Raw genomic sequence first — 20,120 nt, 5'->3', positions numbered from 1 at the left:
TTGTCCAACACTCTATCCTGGACCTTCTCTTTTCTTTACTATATGATTTCACTTGGCAACCACACCAACTCTCATGAGATCAGTCACCATCCCTGTATGGATAATTCCCAGATCTATACATCCAGCCCTAACCGCTCTCCTAAGCTCCAATCTGGAATCACAATTGTCTTTTATACATCTCAAACTGTACATCCCTTAGGCATTTCAATCTCAACATATTTAAGACAGAGCTCATTATCTTTTCCCCGAAATTCTTCTCTTCTAAAATTCCTTATTACTCTCAGTATTCCTCCCAGTTACCAAAGCTCACCATTTCGATGTCTTTGTCTGCCTCACTTATACTCACTACACATACCTAAAGCATTTACCAGTTCTTGTCATTTCTACCTTTACAGCATTTCCCATATAAGTCCCCTTCTCTCCACTCACACAGAGGTCATCATCATTTTGAACCAAGTCTATTGTAATAGCTTTCTGATTGATCTCTCTGTCTCCGGTCTCCGCATACGCCAATTCACTCTCTGATTGCTGAAATGATTTTCTTTTTTGGGGGGGGAGGGGTGTCACAAATTTAACAATAATCAGCAGAAATGTTTCAAAATACAAAGAAGTAGAGGATCATAGAGTAAATTTTGATTACATACAGTTTGCAAAGTATATGTTAACTTTAAGGACATTGCTTGTTCTTAACCAACTTGTTGTATTTGTCTCTTTAATGGCTTTATTTTTTCCTCTGTATTTTTGATGTTTTATTGATACTCCTTTATTTTATTTTATTTTTTGCATCTCTGTCACTATGCACTAACTCACCCCCTGCCCTCCATCGAAGCCCTCCCTTGAAACAAATATGTAGAAAATAAATCATCAACCTGGCCATATCTAGAAATGGGAAGCATGCTTCATCATCATCTTCTGAAGTCACAATTGGTCTCTGGTTTGATCAGTTGGGTTTTTTTATATTACTGTGGTCAACAGGTAGATTATTTTCCTAGTTCTATTCATTTCATTGCATTAGTTTATGTAAGTCTTCCCAAATTTCTCCTAATCTGTTGTTTTGGTCATTTTTAGGACGTAGCGATAGTTTTCTACTTGTTCGTGTGCCACATTTGGTTTATCTCTTCCCTCAAGTTGATGGGTACCCTTGTTGGTTCCAGTTCTTTACTATAACAAGAAATACTGCTATAAATGTTTTTCCGTATCTAATTCCTTTCCCTCTGTCTTTGATGTCTTTGGAGTACATCTGTAGTAATAGGATTACCGTATATACTCTTCTACTGACAGATTCCCTTTCAATAACTTTTGGAAGTCAACAGCACAATACAAGGAAAGGTGTCAGATAACAGGGTTCTTTTTTAAATTCAGATTTATTTTCAAGTCCACATTATTGTCCTTCCAGCTCAGCTCCCCCAGTGAGGAAAAAAAAGAGAAACAAAACCCCTTATAAACATATACATTCAAGTAAAATAAATCTGTCTCCAAATATGTATCATCTATATTCTGAGTCCATCACCTCTATCTAAAAGATGGTGGCAGCATGTTTTATCATGGAGTTGTAGTTAGTTATTATATTGACCAGAGTTTCTAAGACTTTCAAAGTTATTTTTCTTTACAATATTATGGTTATTGTGTATATTGTTCTAGTTCTGCTCATTTCACTTTGCATAAATTCGTACCAGTCTTCCCAAGTTTCTCTGAAATCATCACCTTCAATTCTCACAATACAATAGTATTTCTTTACATTCACATATTGTAACTTCTTCAGCCATAGACACCTCCTCATTTTCTAATGCTTTGTTATCACAAAAAGAGTTGCCATAAATAGTTTTGTTTATATGGGTCCTTTTCCTCTTTACTTAGTCTCTTTGGGGTATGGACCTAGTAGAGATATTGCTGGGTCAAAGGGTAGGCACAGTGTAACAGCTTTTGGGTCATAGTTCTAAATCATTTTCCAGAATGATTATTCAAAGTAATTTTTAAAGAACAGGTTTGACCAAGTCACTCCCCCTGTTGATTAAACTCCAGTCACTCCCTAGTACTTCCAGATCTAATACAAAATGCTCTGTCTGAGGTTAAAGCACTTGGCAGTCTGGTGTTTATCCACCTTCCCAGGATTATACTCCATGCATTGTAAAGATCCAGAAACCTTGGGCTTCTTGCTATTCTTCATACACAGCACTCCATCTTGCAATTCTATGCCTTTTCATTGGCTGTCCCCCATGCTTGAAATGCTCTGCCTGCTGTCTTGCCTGGCCTCCTTCAATGCTTAGCTCAAATCCTTCTTCAAGAGGCCTTTCCCAGTCCCTCCTACCACTAGTGCCTTCCCACTGAGCTTACTTTTCCATTTCTATTTGTATCTGTGTCTATATCTATATAACTGTATCTTGGATATACATGGTTGTTTGCATGTTGTCTTCCCCATTGGAATGTCCACTCCTTGAGGGCTGGAATTATGTTTTTGCCCTTCTTTGAATCCCCAGTGCTGAGCACACAGTAACCCACTCAGTAAATACTTGGTGTCTGGTAGTTCATAGTGAAAAGGCCTATTGGCAGCTCTAGTGGCAGTCAAGGGTGTGTTTAGAATATATATGGAAACCTGAAGCAAGGGGTGCCCAGCAGTAGCTACCCTGTTCCCATGTCCCATCCCGGGGCTTCCTTGCAAGGACTGGATCTTGCTTTAGAACCACCGTTTGGACCTAGCTTATTTGTCGTAGGTAATTTCAAATGAGAACTTAATTCCTCAATCCATTTTTGACTCTCTGACTGATCCGTAGGGACATCTTTACTCTTTTACTGGCAAGTAATATCTTTTCTGGACCATTGATTAGAAATGGCTCATTTTTCTTCCCATCATGGGTGTCTATGAAGCCATGTACTGTTAAATGACTGCTGTGCTCATATCACACCCAGGAAATCATCCCCATGTCATAGATGGTTCTAGAACTTGAAAGGCATTGTAACCCTCATTTTACTTTTTAGCTGTCACCTACTACCACTCCTCATTAATTGAAATTCTTGATTATCTGGACTCCAAGTCCATTCTTGACTCCTTGTTCGGGTCCCTTTGACCTTATGACTGCTGTCCCCTTGTTTATTTCCAAGAAATCTTAGTCTCCTACTCTTACCTCTATCTAGCAACCTTGCTTCCAGGCCGCGTTTGACTTCTGCAATACCCCATTGTGCCACTGACATTTGTTCTTTCTATCCCACCTCACATTTTATGACCTTTAATTGCCTTGTCTCCCTCTGTCTATTTCTCCAGATCCTTTCCCTTTGAGATTCTTATGTTATTATGCTGCCTAGACATCCCTGGTTTGTACCTGCATTGTCGACAGTTCCCAGATAGCACATCTTAGAGATTCTTCAATTGATTTAAATGTCTCCTTCACAGTGCAGCAGTACATACCTGCATCTTCTCAAGCTTAGGCTCACTTCCTGATAGTGGTAGAATTAGTATTTGAACTCAAGTCTTCTCCTTACTCCTTGTCCCATGCTCTTTCTACTGCGTCACACTGTCTGTATTTTACCTTCCAATGTGCGGTGTGCTTTGGGGTTGAGTGCCTTCAGTTTCATTCTACAGAGAAAACTCTAGTCTATGCATGTATTGTATCAATGTGTCATAGTTATGTTACAGTTGGCAGGCTACCCTTTAAAAACAACTCCCATTCTTGTCAGAAACACCATATTCCCAGAGTGCCTCTGGCTTAAAACTGGAGTCATCTTGGACTCTTCTCTCTCCTACCTTTTGTAATAAATTTCTCCAGTAAGTAGTTACTCCTACTGCCTTCACTTCCCTCATCAGCCACTCCCTGCTTATCTGGCACAATCTGACTTTTATCCTTACTGTTCTACTGAAACTGCTGTCATTTAAGGTCACCAGTCATTGCCCTCTAGGCAGAATTTGTCATCTGTTCTCACTCATCCTCCTTGACTTTTGCATCTTACACGTTTGGCCACCCTCTCCTTCTTTATTCTACCTTCCTTTGGCTTCTGTGACTGTCTTCATCCTCTTACCTGGGCATCCAGTAAGGCTCAGCCATTGACCCCTTGTTCTTCTCTTATTTGTTCTCTCAGAATTAAATCTGTAATACTATATCTATGTGATTGACTTCCAAATCTATATGTCTAGCCCTGACATCATTCCCTCTTCAGTCTCATATTCCTCATCTTCACTTGGATCGTAAGATTTCAGAGCTGAAAAGGAATATAATTCAGTGCCTTCATTTAGTAGATAAGGTAACTGAATCACAGAGTGGTGTGACTTGCTCAGTGTTCTGTATCTTGTTAGTTATTGGCTAGGGGAGCTAAAATTAGAACCCAGGTTGTTTAGGACCTAATCCAGTATATTGGCTACTACACTGGTGTTGTCCTGTGTCCTCAGCAATCTGCAAAGTTTGTGTTGAGGCACATTTGATATCCATACCTTGTTGCACATGAAACTTTAAGATACAGTCTGTCTGCAAAGTGCTTACAGATCAAGTGGGGAATAGAAAAATATGCACTTGAAACAATGAGGAAAAGAAACAAGATCATGTATGAGAAAGGGAATGCTAAAGTGCTCATTTGTCTGGTTCCTACAACAAATTTAAAATGAGAAAGGAGAATGAAACACGTAAAGTGTACTATTGTTAAATATTGAACTGCAGTGTGCCATTCTCTTACAACTTATTCCAAGTTATATTGGAATGAGGGGCAGGGTAGAAGTGACTTCTGAGTTAGAAGTTTAATTGCTTGTACCTGCCCTGTTAGCAAAATCCTAGTTCCTTCCCCTCCCTCGCCTTGCAGATAGCAGGGGTTGCAAACTTCCATATTAATGTCCTTTATACCATTCCTTGTTTGTATCCAGTTTCATTTTCAAGCAGATTTAGGGCTATGACCTACTCAGAATTTTAGTGCCTTTAAATTACTGGAGTTATAACCAGAGGACTCCATCCAAGTACAAGGTAAAGGGTTGCTGGAATTAGAGCATTTAGCTTGTTTACCTAGAAGCACTGGGAAAATTTAGCCCCATGTCTTTTCACTTGTGAATAATTTTGGCGCTCTCTCTTGCTTTCTTTACATGAGAAAGCTTGAACTTGCTGAACAAAATGATGTAGGTTGAAGGAAAAAAAAACTTTTTTTAATTCCTCATATTTTGACCTCCTGACAAAGCACCTTTTTGCCATGAAGCAAATATACTTTTTTGTACTCTTAGCAAAGTGACTGGGTAGACTGGTTCTTAAAAGAGTTGGGTTTCTTAAGGTTCACTTTTGTTTCAGATAAAGGAAACAATAGGAATTTTTTTGTCACCCCTGACAGCATCTGTCTCTTAGTTTTCTTGCATGTCCATTTGCAGAATGTGAAAACTAAATCTTGTCCATCTCTTTATTTGGCTGCTTTGGCTGGTGTTCAGTTATGTGGCTAATAAGAGGAAGAGTCTTCCATGGGAGTGTTGGCCATTTTGGTGCATGTTTCTATACACCTTTTGCAGCCCTAAGCTTTGTCTCTGTTGGCTTTTGCTTAAGAGCCACCCACAAAGAGACAACTTTATTTCCACTAGGGAGCAGCAACATGTTATATTTAATCCCTAGAACAATAAGGTAGCAAAAAAAAATAGCTACTTGGCATGTCCATTCTATGACAGAATGGATTGAGAGTACCCCAATGCCGAAACAGGGCTAGAAGTACCAAACAGTTCTGTAGCCACCACCTTCCACCACTCCTCCTTAATTGAAGTTCTTGATTATTTGAGCTCCAAGTCTGCTCCTCAGGTCACTTTGACATGATTACCATCCCCAGTGGTATACCTAAGAAATCTGTCCAGTGTATGTTAGGGGCCCTGCTTCCATGCCCTGTTTGACCTCTGCCTATCCCATTCACTGTGCCACTGATGCGTGGTCTTCTGTTCCACTGCACCTTTTGTGGCCTTTTGTCACCTTGTCTCCCTCTGTCTGTTTCTCCAGACTTTTTCCTTGAGATTCTTATGCTCCTCCACTGCCTAGACATCACACCTGCACTGTTGATACTTCCCAGATCCCACATTTTAGCAATCTAAAATTTACTTAAAATATCTCCTTCACAGTTGAATAGCACACACTTGCACTTTCTCAAAGCAAATCTAGTGGACTCCCATTATGGTTTTAATTGCTTAAGACTTCACATTTATAGGAATATTGGAATGTGGACAATTTTTAAACATTCTGTCTGAGGTGTTTCCCCCAAAATTCACCTTCTGAGAGGATGAGATATTATTCTTCAACATGTGCTTCCAGTCTTCTGGAGTTGAACACATCCAGAAGAGATTTCAAGATCATCTGGTCCCACGTCTTCATTTACAGAGTCCAGAAAGGTTTAAGCCATTCTGAAAGTCATGTAAGGTAGTAAGTAGCAGATAGAGGATTTGAACCTATACATTCTTATGCTGGAACTAGTGTTCTTCCTGCTACATCAATGATGCCTCAAAACATCAATTACTTGAGAGCTCCATGTTCCCTCTCCTGGCTGTTCACAGTAGAGAGTGCTAGTCTTTACTTGTTCATGGGGGAGTCTAGCAACAACTGAGAAACAGTTCAGCAATCCCAAGATGCCTTCCTCTGGTCATTCAGCCCACCATCAAGATGGGCCCCAAGGGTACAGCTCATTTTCATAGCCTAAATCAAACAGATAGGAAGGCAGAGCTATAGCTGGGCAAACAGTGAACCCCAAGGACAATTAGAAAGATAAAAACCCTGAAATGATCATTATTCTTGACACTGCTGCCTCCTAATTGCCATTGCATGTTTATTTATTTATTTGAACAATTCAGAGACATTCATTTTCCTCATGATTTGATCCAGTAAAACTTATGGAAAAAAAAATACAGAGACTGTCCTAGATTATGTTCGTTATAAGCCAAAGTGGTTTGGGGAAGTTGGCAGTGGTGGGTGACAAACGACCCCCAAGTTATTTGCATGAGTTTTCAGAATTGCTTCGCTATATTGTTCTCACTCCCTCCCTGACGAAGGCCATTTTCTGTATATCTTTTGATAAGAAATATAAGGAATAAACTGGTTACTAGCCCAAAGCTCAGTGAGGAAAATGGCATCTGATAGAATAATTGCCTCAAAGAGCTACATTTTTCATGTGCTAAATTAAAAAAAATTTTATTTGGGAAAAAGTTGCTAAATGTAAGAGAAATATTTTGTTCTCCATCCTTTCCCCCTCTTTTTTTGAAAGGGGAGAGGTGCAGTGGTCATAAAAGACTACTGCATGAGAGAGATTTTGTTTTCGCCTGGCCTTGATTCATGTTACTTATGCTACTCGCACACCAACTCCAAGCACTGAGTCTTGAACTTGTCACAGATGACAAGTCTGTGGGAAGCTAAAAAAAGAAGAAAGCCGGTCCTTTGAGGTAGTGAGAGCTGAGCTTTTTGGTTACTTTGGCAGTACATAGCTCTGCTTTCAGAGTGAGAAATGTGGGCATGTTGGGAGACCAGATCCCCTTTTGAAGTCTGCTTTGTAAGGATGAGGGGAGGAATATATTATGAGCTGAGATTAAATATTTGTTCCTTGGATTTGAGAAACTTTTCTAAAAGTAATCGCATACAAGAGGATGTAAATGTAATTTCCTATTCTGATCCCGATGTTTAAGACCACAAGAGAATAGATTTAGTGCTGGAAGAGCCCTTAGAGGCCCTCTAATCCTATTCCCGTATTTTATAGATGAGCAAACTGAGGCTCAGAGATGTGATTAGTACAGAGTCAATACAGGTAGTGAGGAGCAAAGCTGGAGTTTGAACCTAGATCCCCTGCCTTTACATCCAACTTCGTGCTCCCTTCTGTACCTAGCTCTAGACCCATTTGAAGGAAATCCATAATTCCACCTGTTCTTCCTTGTCATATTCCTTTAAGTATTTTGGACAACCAGTGGAGTGGGAAGTGTATTGCGGATATGGAAAATTACCGAGACTTTTTAAACTAATCAGTTATTTCCCATTTCTAATGACATATATGGGGGCCCTAGAAAAGGACTCAAGGGACTCTGAAGTACTAAACAGGGAACAGAAGAATTGGGGGATACTGGTGGTATTTTCATCACTTTTTCCAGTTGAAGTTTAAGATCTTGGGTGAAAAAGGAGTCTATGTCAAGATGATTAGAAATAATACTTTAGATGTTTATATACTAATGTATAGAACACACAGGTAATAAAAAGTGAATGTGAGTTTTAATATAAGGTAATGCAGATAGGAATTACTAAGATTTGGCAAGATAGAATTAATGACCATAAGATATCTTACTATAGTAGATACAAATATCTTATTCAGAAGAAACATATCTGATTAATACAATGATAAATTCACTTGGTTGCCAAGAAAATATATACATTTGTGTGAAAATACATATCTCTGCTAAGCAGGAAAGACTGATAGAGAGTATTTTGGTCACCATAAAAAGAGAGAGAGAAGTTATATTGTACCTTGTAACTTGGTGGTAAATCTGGGTTCCTGAAGGCTATTCTAGAAGGTTTTAATAAGCTGTAAAGCTTTTGAGTATAAATTTAAGACAGATTGTCTGTTATCTGAAGATCACTTCAGCTAAATTAGAGAGGCCTAGGGCAGCTAGATGGCACAAATGGATAGAATACTGGGCCTGGAGTCAAGAAGACTTCTGTTCATGAGTTCAAATCTGGCCTCAGTCACTTCCTAGCTGAGTGACCCTGAGCAAGTCACTTAACCCTGTTTGCTTCAGTTCCTCAGTCTGTAAAATGAACTGAAGAAGGACATGCCAAACCACTCCAGTATCTTTGCCAGGAAGACCCCAAATAGGTTTATGAAGAGTCAGACACGACTAAAAATGACTGAACCAACAGCCATTTAGCCACAGGTGATAGATTTTTCATCCACGTCAACTCTCAAACAAAGACCGTATCATTGTGAAGGTCAGTGACCTGCATCAGAAGTATTTTGTGAATATACTACAGAGTTCCTGGCTGGATGGAAGAAATGGACCAAAAAAAAAAGTCACAAGAACCAAATAAAATAGCGTTGGGAAGGAAATGGACCTTCATACACTAAAAGCAGATTGTGGAAGAACATTGCACAGCGTTAGGGAAAGAGCACTAAACTCTGAGTCACAGGAGCTGAGTTCACTTGCTCTTGTGGTCCTTACTGCTTGTGCGATGTTGGACAAGTCACTTTGTCTCTCTGAGCCTCAGTTTATTCATCTGGAAAATGAGATTGGACTTGGAAGATCCCTTCCAGCCCTAAATCTGTGACTTCCTATGACTATGAGCTGATAAAAATGGGACCTGATTTGGTAAAAGTTTGAAATTACAGAAGGCAGAAGAAACAACAAGAAAAGCCGCAACTCTGGCCTTAATTCTGACCCATAAGATGGAATTGACCAGTTGTTTAGTAGAGTTGATAGGAAGCTGGGAGGGAGCAAGAGGTAGGGGAAGAATGACAGCGTCACAATGTTAATAATTAAAGGCCATATCTTACCTTTTTGTTGGTGACCAACTTACTTTTGATTTAATTACATTTTTTTATTATGAGCTTAAATCATCCACATTTAGATTCAAAACAAAGTCAAAAAAGTGTCATATGTGAAAATGTGAACTTGTGTTACATCGTTTGTTTTAAAAGTCATATTCATCTTTAAGTAATTGTAACCTTGTCTGAACTTTTTTCTTTTGTTTATTTAATGTTTTATTGATGTACCTTTTTATACATCCATCACTTCCCACTATTCCTTCCCTTGTAATAAATAAAGTAGTCAAGCACCATAAATCAGTACATCGACCATGTCCAAATGTGTCTCATTCTAAATCTCTGTTTTAAATTGTTTAAAGTATGTTTCATCGAAAGTCTTCTGAAGTCATTTTTGTCCACAGTATTAGTCATTCTGTTTCCAAGTTGTGCTTCTTTACATTATCTTGGTATTATGTGTGTGTTTGTCCTTCATTGCCAAAGAAGACCACGCCATCGGAGAAATGATGACATGACTTGCACTTGACTTTGTTTTGGGTGAGGAAGGGCTGTGCAAGGTCACCAGCCTCACTTCTCCTCCAGAGCCATCTGAATCCAGATATTCATCAGGATGGCTGGAGATGACCCAGGATGAGGCAATTGGGGTTAAGTGACTTGCCCAAGGTCACACAGCTAGTGAGTGTCAAGTGTCTGAGGTGAGATTTGAATTCCGGTCTTCCTGCATTGCACCACCTAGCTGCACCTGGTCATTACATAAAGTTCCCTTGGTCTTGCATATTTTAAGCTCAATAACAGTTCCTAGAATCCTTCCCAGGTTTCTCTCACTTCATGTTTGTTGTTTCTTTGACAATACAGATATCTGTTACCTTAATATTCCACAATTTGTTTTCAGCTGTTCTTGGGGAATGTATTTTTGTAATAGGGTTTGTGTTTTGTTGTTGCAAAATCTGTAAAGAATTTTTTTTTGAAAAGTAACCTTGTGAGCCAAGTGTGAATGGCTAAGAAGGGAGATACTAGGCATGATCAAACATGTATATTTAATTGGGGAGTTGATTTCTAAAATGAGTGCATGATCAGCCACAAATCAAGAGGGATTAGAGCCTCTCCGATGAAATTCCGAGGACACACATAGCAAATAAGTCCTGTGAGGGCAAAAAGAGGTTGAAACTGGTGTGTCTTAACACGGAGTTCTCTTTTTTTGCTCAAATTCGAAAAGGAATTTGATGAAAGATGAAAGTAGAGGTAAATAACAAAAGAGGAATACAAACAAGTATGACAAACATGGAAGATAGCATGTGGAAGACTCAAGCATAGAATGATCTGAGACTTGTGAGAAATGCTACCAACAGCAAGAAAGCCTTTGGGGAAGAATGTTGGAGGCATGAAGAATGAAGAGAGGCCCACAGGTTGGGGTGGCAAAGCAATGTTCATTGACAACAAGCAGATTCAGCCTCCTACATACCGAGATCAACCGAGACTTGATGGAATGTGATCATGGCAGTATCAGACAGGTATAATCTTTGGAAAAGGAGCAAATTTGCTAAACAAGGCTCTGGAGTAGTGTTGGTGCATCAAAATTGTGTAACCCTGTGAGAAAATTAATGAACTGGAGAGGGGAGCATAGGGAAAAACATTTAGGTGGGGATCAATGGAGAAACAGAAGGAATATTACAGGGGCAGTATATTGCAGCATGCCTGGGTAGAAGGGATAAATAGATATTGAGAAGAAAATCAAATCACAAAGCTGATATGGAGGGTTGATATGGTAACATTGGGACGCTTCAATTATTGGAACATCTGTTGGAACACGGCTAAAAATCAAAGAAAGAGCAACTGATTATATATTCTTAGAAAGAATTTTTTCCCTCAATATGAAGGAAACGATGAAGGGATTTGATTCTGATGAAAAAGAAAAAATAATTGCTGGAGTTGAAATGATAGGAATCCTAAGGGGAAGTGACTACCTTATTTTAAGTAAGGATGGGCAAGTTGGACCTCTTCTGTTATGTACTTCTGCTTTTGATAAAATGAATTTCAGAGATTTCAGAGAAAGAATAGGTAGGATTACATGACTTACTACCCCCTAGAGGCAGTTGACTTAAAAGGAATGTCTCCTCAGCCACAGATTCTGATGATAAAGACACAAATTTTCCTGATCAGGATGAAATGGGATGCCATCTAAAGAAACCAATGTGGAAGGAATTGGGAACTCATCAGTTCAGTCCAGTTGTAAAGACTTAGAAGATAGATATAATGGCAGCTACTTTAGATGAATGCAAAAGAGGGCATGGTTCTAGAAGAATGATGTCAGAAGGGCTGATCCTGGACAGATTCCAGGTAGAGTAATTTCCTTGTATTAAACTATTTTGCATTTATTCTGTATGTATTTATATACTCACTTGTCTCCCTTATTAGATTGTAAACTTGTGAGTATGAATTGTTTCATTCCTTGTATTTATACCCCAACACTTCAGTGCAGTGCTGGGTAGGTAGTAGGTACTTAATACATGTTGATTGATTGATTGATTGTGCAGTATCTTCAGTTCTGAGAGTGACATTTAGGAAGGACATTGACAAGCTAAACCAGGTCCAGAGAAAGATCCCGGAAAACATGTCATATGAGAATTTGTTGAAGAGGAAGGGATATTTATCCTTGGATAAGAGAAGAGTTGGCAGAAGAAGAGAGCCATCTTCGTGTATTTAAAGAGGATAGAAGTCCCAGTTTTGCAAAAGTGCTCTTAGAAATTTTACCTCTGATATTGAGAAACTACAGATTATGTTCAATAGAAACTTGGATGCTTAATGATTGGGGAACAACCAAATGAACTACAGCATGTCAGTGGTATGAAATACTGTTGGTCCATAAAAACACAGATATTGAGAATACAAAGAAATGTGGAAAGATTCATGCAAAATTATGAGTGAAGAAGGAATAAGAACATCATATACACTGACTATAATTGAATTAAAATAATAGCAAAATCTGATGGGTACACAGATGAAAAAGATATTGGGAAAGAATGCAAACAAAAAAGATGTTATTTGGTTAAATTTGTATAGCTTCCTTTTAACTAACTATAAATAGATTAGATTTTATGGTTTATGTATGATTTCACTTTTTAATTTGTTGGTGGTTATGATAGTTTTAAAACCTTTATCAAAAAATATTTGAAAGGCTGTAATGCGGAAGAGGGATTAAATTTGTCTTACTTGCCTGCAAAGGCTGATTGTGGCTTGCTATAAGGAAAAATTGAAACGAACTGCCTCAGGGGGTAATTCTCCATCCCTGGAGGTCTGCAAGTGGCAGCTGGCTAACCACTTGACAGTAAAAAACAGTAAAGGGTATTCCTGCTCAAATATGGATTGGATTCTGAGCTCCCTTTCAACTCAGAGATTCTATGATAAGTAGAACTGTTGAACATTCATTTCTCTTAAGAAGAATAAACTTTAGACTGGAAACAGTAGGACAAAGATAATTGAAGTAAATTGGAGCTCAAGATGGGCAAAGAAATAGAGTAAATGGAAGTTGTAAATGAGCTCTGCTCTCCTGGCCCAGTGTCTTGAAAGAACTTAGGGATGTGACTATTAATAATAATAGCTCATATTATTTAAAAATTTACATATTGCTTTTATATATATATACATTTATGATATATGCATATATCCCTTAGAGTTTATTCCTTTTTCACACGAAGAAACTGAGGCTGAGATATGTTTAAGGACTTGCCCAAGGTCACATAATATCTGAGGCAGGATTCGAAGACAGCCCTTTACTGACTTCAAGTTCAATATACTAGCCACTACACCGTGCATGCTGCCAGCATTCGGTGATCCCTGAGTGATTGTGGATGACAGGACCTTCGTTTTCATTGTGGCGCAGTTTCTAAGTTGTTTCAACCTGAGCAGTACCATGGAAAGCACACCAACAGTGTGGCCCTACGCACATCACTTAACCTCTCTCTGCCTCAGCTTCCTTATCTCTGGCTAAAGCTCTGTCTAAGGGGGTTCCACGAGGTCACTTCGAAGTTCCTTTCCAACTCTAAATCAATAAACTTAACTATTTTCTTTTCTAAAGTGCTCAGAAACAATCTTTTAGTAATATGGTATATACTTTTGTCTGTGAGCCACTTTAAGCCCAGAGGAATCTATGTCTTTCCTCTTCAAGCAAATTTGTCTGTTTAAATTTTTTTTTTACCTATTTCCAGTCTTATGTTCTTAACATTTCTGTTTTAATCCATCTCTAGCACACACACTCCCACACCACCTCCCATGGCATTTACATAATGGGTGCTCAGTTAACCTTTACTTGAATGAATGAATGAATGAATGCTTGCTCTCAGATAGGGTTGGTAGAAAACACTATCTGGGTTTTGGTACTGACCTTCTCAAAGAGTTCTGTGATATCCCTGTACCAACTTAGAAATAGACCAAAGAACTGCATACTGTTGTTAAGGTGAGGGATTATAATGTCTCACATTTACGTAAAAGTCTAGCTTACAAAAACACTCTCCTAACAAAAACTCTGTAGGTAAAACAAGTTGGGTGTAATAACAAGAACTACTTCTGTCTTTCTGTGCACTAGCTCGCCTTTAGTGTGGAAGAGTCGCTAAGATCGGGGTCTCTAGGAATTGGCAGTTAGTCCGTAAACACTTATTAAGCACTTGCTGTCCACCAGGCACTGTGCTGATCTCTGGACGCAAATGAAGACAAAAGGAAGTCCTTGCTCTCAAGGAGTGCAGTCTAATGGAGACACTTGTAAACAACTGTGGACCGACAGGCTGTATGTAGGTGTATCCCATATAGAGAGATAATTAACAGAGGGAAAGCACTAAAATTAAGGGGGATTGGAAAAAGCTTCCTGTAGAAGGTGGGATTTTAGCTGGGGCTTGAAGAAAGTCAGGGGAACTAGGGCAGCTGGAAGGTGGAAAATTCCAGGATTAGGGGAGCGCCAATGAACATGCCTGGAGTCAGGAGACATGGAGTGTCTTGGGTTAGGAACAACAAGGAGGCCTGGCTCACTGGATCATTGGATCAGAGTATATATGGAAGAGTGTACGGTGTCAGAAGACTGGAAAGCAAGTAAGAAGACTAGTAAAGTAGGGAAATGTAGGAAGTAAAAGTAGGAAGTAAAAACATTTTTGTTTTTATAATATCCTCAGTACCTTGTATACAGTAGGTGCTTAATAAATGTTTGTTGTATTGAAATGAACCCATAGATAAAACATGACTTCCTGTGGAGGCAAGGGAACACATTTCTCCTCTCCTTTCTCTTTCCTTATCCCTACTTTCTTACCCACTCCCAACTGAGTAGGGAAGAAGTCATGATCCTTTTCCCCCATTACTGAAGGATTTGACCATGATAATTATGAAGCCCTATTATGCTTTGTAGAATGGGTTTGAGGGTTTATTTATTTCCCAGTGTTTGGATCTTGTAGCAACATGTGAACATGAACATTTTAGGAGGGTGTCTTTAAGTGACTTTCTCTGCCTCTATTTCAGTTAGAGTGTTGATTTCTCATTCTCTACTAGTGCAGTATATCTTGCCCTCCAGGCAGAAATGAAATCTGAGCCAAGCATACTGCATCTGTGCATAGCTGGTAGTCCAAAGTGGTTTTTTGTTTTCTTTTCCTCTGGGTTTTTAGTACTGAGTAGGTGGGGGTAATTTCGGATCCCATCAAAAAATGAAACTAACAGGAAAGTTTGGGGGATACCATTATCTGCGTTTAAACCTTTTTCAACTGTAGCAGGACCTGATTGGTATTCTGAAAGTGTGCTTACTTTCCAAATCAACCTTTTATATTTTTAAGCATTTCCAACTAGAGTGGGAGGTGTTTTTGAGGGAAGGAAGCAAGGTCCTAGATTTCCTGATGTTTCCTACTACCGAGCTTCAAATGTTTGTCCTCTGATACCTATAGTGAGCCTGTGTTTTAGAATGGCTGTAGATGACCTTAAATGCCATTTGAATCTATTTCAGGTGTGTGGCATCTAGTATACTCAAGTGGTAGAGTTAGCACAAAGAAAAGGGTGACATCTCTCCAAATATTCATGACTCCCCAGATGTCATGAATTTGTATTCTGATTCTGTTCTGTACTGATCTTAATTCCCTTGATACTTTGGAAGTTAAGAAAGGAATTGCATTTTCAACCTTCATGAAAATTAGATTTGTTTTAAAACTTTTACCTGACTTGGAGTTAATTCCCTATCTGCTGGCATCAGCTTTGACTGTACAGTTTCCCACTAAGGGGGAATTCCTGACTTCATCTCTTGTGGGCAAAGCCTGGACAAAAGGAGACACATTACCAAAATTAGATAAGTATGCTTCTGATTAAGGGTGCAGTTTTCTATCTCAAATGAAGTGTTGGGAAAGGAAGAAATATTGTGATTCACTGTTACTGCCAGCACCTTTATCACAGAATCAACTTTGGAAAGAACTCCAGAAGTCATCCAATCCATACTTCAAGTGGAATCACCTACAAAATATCCTTGACCAGTGGTCATTCTAGACTACCCTTATAACCTGGCCTAGTAAGAATATGAATCAAGATACCTGCTGTGTGCCCAATACTGTGCTGAGCTTTAGGGGTACAAAGAAAGAAAAAAACATGGTGCCTCCCCTCAAGGAGCTTACATCCTAATAGGGATGTGAAATGAAAAAGACTTGCAAACAAATGTACATGTATAAGATATATACATTGTGAATAGAGGGAAGGCAATGGCAGGGTGAGGACTGCAAAAGGCCTTTTATGGGAAGTGGGATTTGAGTTAGGTCTTAAAGGAGGAAGCCAAGGAAGCCAGGAGATGGAGGTGAGGCAAGAGAACACTGCAGGGATGGGAAACGAGCAGAGCAAAGGCTTGAAGTCTAGAATTTACTACTCCTTTAGGCGAGTAAGTCCGTTCCATTTTTGTGGCTGCTATGCTTGTTAGGAAGTTTTTCTTTTATGTTGCAATGAATTCTATGTTATCTGCAGCCTCTACTTCTTGTTCCTAGCTCTGGCCTCTGGGGCCAAGACTATGACCAGCCAGTCACCAATAGTGTTGAGGACTGTGGGAAAGGGAGGGATGGGCCACAGGATACCTCACTCCCTGATTACAAATTAGCCTAGATTGGGCTCTTCGTGATTTCTTTATTTCTCTTACTTGATCGCTGTCTGGTGTAACTGGTGAACAAATGGAAACTGAAAAAAAAACGCTTTGTACCTTTTCTCAGTAGCCTGTTTGCACTCATGTACTTATGCACACTTTGATTGCAATTGAATGTTAAATGGCTGTTGCCTATGTTCTAATAAAACAAGCAAGCATTGGGAGAATTAGCTTCTTTAAGTCAGAGAGAGTAAGTGGAGTGGAACTTAAGAACGAGGGAGCCTTATGGGATCTAGTGCCCATTTGCAGTTCTTGTGGAAGGACCAGGATGAAAACTGTCTCGGAGAGCTTGAAATTTTATTTTCAGCAACAAAATACAATTTTTAAGTGAGCTGACAAATCTTGGTCCCTTCGTTATTGGCTCTCCAAGTTTCCTCCCTCCACGGGAAATATTCTTGACTTTGAGAATGCTCTCAGAAGTGATTTACGCAAGACACTCTTTTAAGCCTAATGTACATTATTAACATTTTCTCCATCATTTTTATATCTAGACAATCAACAAAATAATAAATCAAGCCCTGGTTTGTAGCATTTTTTGCTTCTGAGATGTGAGTGTTCATACTGAAAATTTTTAACAAATGGTTCTCAGAGCTGGTTCAAGCTGGCTCCAGTACACCCTTGGGAAGAACCTGAAGATAAATGAAAGTATTTGAAAATCATAAAATATCAACAAACGTGACTAGTCATTTTTCTCCCTCTATGCTATCTCTTGGATCTTCTACCACTGGCTTAACTTTTTCCTGGGAACTTAGTTTGCTGAATGTTTTGGTGGCAGTGTGCCATAGTAGAAAGAGTGCTGCCCTTGGGTTCAGGGGACTAAGGCTTGAATCTAAGCCTTTCTGCTCACTAATGGTGTGGTCTGGGCAAGTCACTTAATGCCTCTGTACTTCTCTGAAAGGGAGACAATTATACTTGTACATTGTGATACAGCCTCTCTCCTACTACTTACCTCCCAGAGTTGTAAGGTAAACACTTTGTAAATTGTAAAGCATTTTCTACAAATGTGAGTTATTCACCTTACTTCAGTCTCTGTTTCCTTGGCTGTGAAATTTAGTTCAGCTTTTCAGTTATCATCATTCACAGCTTTGGACTGGGAGGGGTGGGCTTGGAAGGAAGAAACACATAATAGGTAGAGTGGGTTTTTTTCTCCTTTATTAGTGCTTAAAAAATAATAGAATTTCAAAAGTGAAGGGAACCTTAGAAATTGTTTAGTTCAGCCCCTTCATTTTACAAGCAGGGTCAGAACAGGAGGCATGACTTGTACAAAAATCATGTAGCTAGTTAGTGGAAGATCCGTGATGGAGCTTATCTCTCTGCTTAGGTTATAATCTTCTTTGGGCCTCAAATGTCATCTTTATCGTATTATGATAATCTAATTCTATAGATGGATGAGGTCCTTAGTAAATGTTGAGTTCAGTTAAGAAATAGTTGTTGATTGTTTGAAGGGGCAAAAAAAGCCCATCCATCTTCCCATGAACTGAAGCTGGGGATCCTTAAATACTGTGAAAGACCAGCTCTTTAATCAGCAGGAGATGGTACAGCTTCCAGACCTGGGGGGTAGAGCAGCTTGGCCTTGGCCACCAGCAGACTTGATATCTGGATCAGTGCTTCTAATCCATGGCACTTGAATTTGCCCTGAAGTTATTAACTTGTGGAACCACTTGGCAGGCTCATCCAAAATGGGTTTTGCATTCTTGGACTGCATAATTTAGTACTTTTCAAAGTTTTATGTAAGCCTCCTCACATGGCTGGACTAAGGAAGACCCATCGCTGGGGCAGGGGTGGGGAAGTTTGATTTGTAGTGAGCATTAGTAACCTTTTAAAAGAGAAAACTGAACAAGATTTCTAAGATCCATCCAAACCTTTTCCTGCCCCTCTTTCCTTGGAGCCCACTGGAAAGAGACTCTGTTTCTTGCTGGTCACTTAAAGAACTCGCTGCTTTTTATACATGCTACATGTCAGTCTAAGTCTGGGATGAAATCCCCAAACGTACTTTGCATGTAATTTTTTTTAATGGACAATTTCAAGTTCACGTTGTTTTATTATGTATGGAATAATCGAAATGCTGTAGTAGCAGAGTGTCTTTGTAAATTCCCGATCACTTGAAGTTTTTAAGCCTGACATCATTAGTGGCTCTCTTTCTCTGTCTTGTTGCTTTGTTCACAAGAATAAAATGAAAAGATAATCAATTCAGACAAGGCTAAAAGCCTCTACTTGATCTTTGTGCTAAGACTGTTTGTATAAAGCAATTGTACGTTTCCATGGTTCATGTTATCTCAGTGTATCTTGTGAGATGATCCTGTGAAATGAACCCCTGTGGTCCCTGCTTTAGGCTAACTCGGTGTGTCTTTTTCAGCGAGCACAAAGATTCCTCAGAGAAGAAACACAGAGAAAAGGAGAAAACCAAACACAAAGATGGCAGCTCAGAGAAACACAAAGACAAACACAAAGATAGAGACAAGGAGAAACGAAAGGAAGAAAAGGTACCTTATTTTTCAGTGGGAAAAGAAATGGAGGTGGCACTTTACGTTGCCAGACTACACAGGAATTTTCTGTGTTAATAGAGAATGGGAATAGATCCTTGAGCCAGGCACTTTTGCCTGAGACTTAGAAGCAAATCATATTCTTAAGCCCCAGAAAGCAAATTCCTTTCACGGTGCTCCAGGCAGATCAGTGCCTTATTGTTCTGTTTTGCATCTTACCTGGAAACCCTTCAGCTAATCAGGGGATAAAGTGAAGAATATGGGGATCCCTTGAAATAAGTTATATTTAAATGGCATAATACTCTTTGTCGGGGGAAGGATATTTGGGCAGAGGAGATGATAGCCTACTCATATGAGAGGAACGTGATCAAAATGATGGCCTAGGTTATACAGTGGGTAGAGTGCTGAGTTTGGAGCCAAGAAGCCAATCCTTATCAGACACTTACTGGCTCTGTGGCCCTGGGCAAGTCTCTCTGCCTTAGTTGAATTTACTAATAGCACTTACCTCACAGGATTATTGAAAGAGTCAAAGGAGATAATATTTATAAAATGCTTTGCAAACTTTAAAGCAGTATACAAATATTAGTCATTTTCAGCACCGCGATTACTTGTAGGTTGAAAGTTCTTGCTGGATTTTTTTTCTTTTTTGTTTTTTTTCATTATGATCTGTCAGAGGCTCACAGACCCAGCCTAGCCAATTAAAACTTTTTTAGTGAGGTTCTGCCCATCTGGCTGAGGATAGAACATACTGTGCAGACTTTTTGAAAGACTCAATGTGTCTAACAAGTCTTAGAAGATTGAGAGAAGGGAGGAATGTGGCTGTTTGGTTTGGCTAAATTTAAAAATATAGGAAATAGTGGCTCACTCCCCATTTTTTCCTGCTCTGCATAGCAGATCATTGAGAGACACAATGGTGCCTGTGAGGTGGGGGAAATAGTCTGTCTGTACTCAGAGGCTTAAAATCTCCATTTAGAAGAGAAGGAAGCCTCCCTCTCATTAAACTGGACTTTAATTTAGCCTCAAACAAAACTTTATTCCAACAGAAGTTAATA

The 20,120-nt window shown here is 39.2% G+C and overlaps 1 protein-coding gene across 1 annotated transcript in view; it reads left to right on the top strand.

The window, feature by feature from the left end:
• TOP1 (DNA topoisomerase I) overlaps nt 1–20,120 on the top strand; it is a 117,851-nt gene that overhangs the window by 50,923 nt on the left and 46,808 nt on the right. Inside the window, exon 4 of the mRNA XM_072631491.1 lies at nt 18,942–19,068. Within this exon, the coding sequence (XP_072487592.1) occupies nt 18,942–19,068 (127 nt within the window). The remainder of the gene's footprint in view (nt 1–18,941; nt 19,069–20,120) is intronic.

This window comes from Notamacropus eugenii, chromosome 1, assembly GCF_028372415.1.
Source record: "Notamacropus eugenii isolate mMacEug1 chromosome 1, mMacEug1.pri_v2, whole genome shotgun sequence".
In the NCBI taxonomy this organism is placed as follows: domain Eukaryota; kingdom Metazoa; phylum Chordata; class Mammalia; order Diprotodontia; family Macropodidae; genus Notamacropus; species Notamacropus eugenii.
This window is presented reverse-complemented; position numbering and strand designations above follow the sequence as displayed.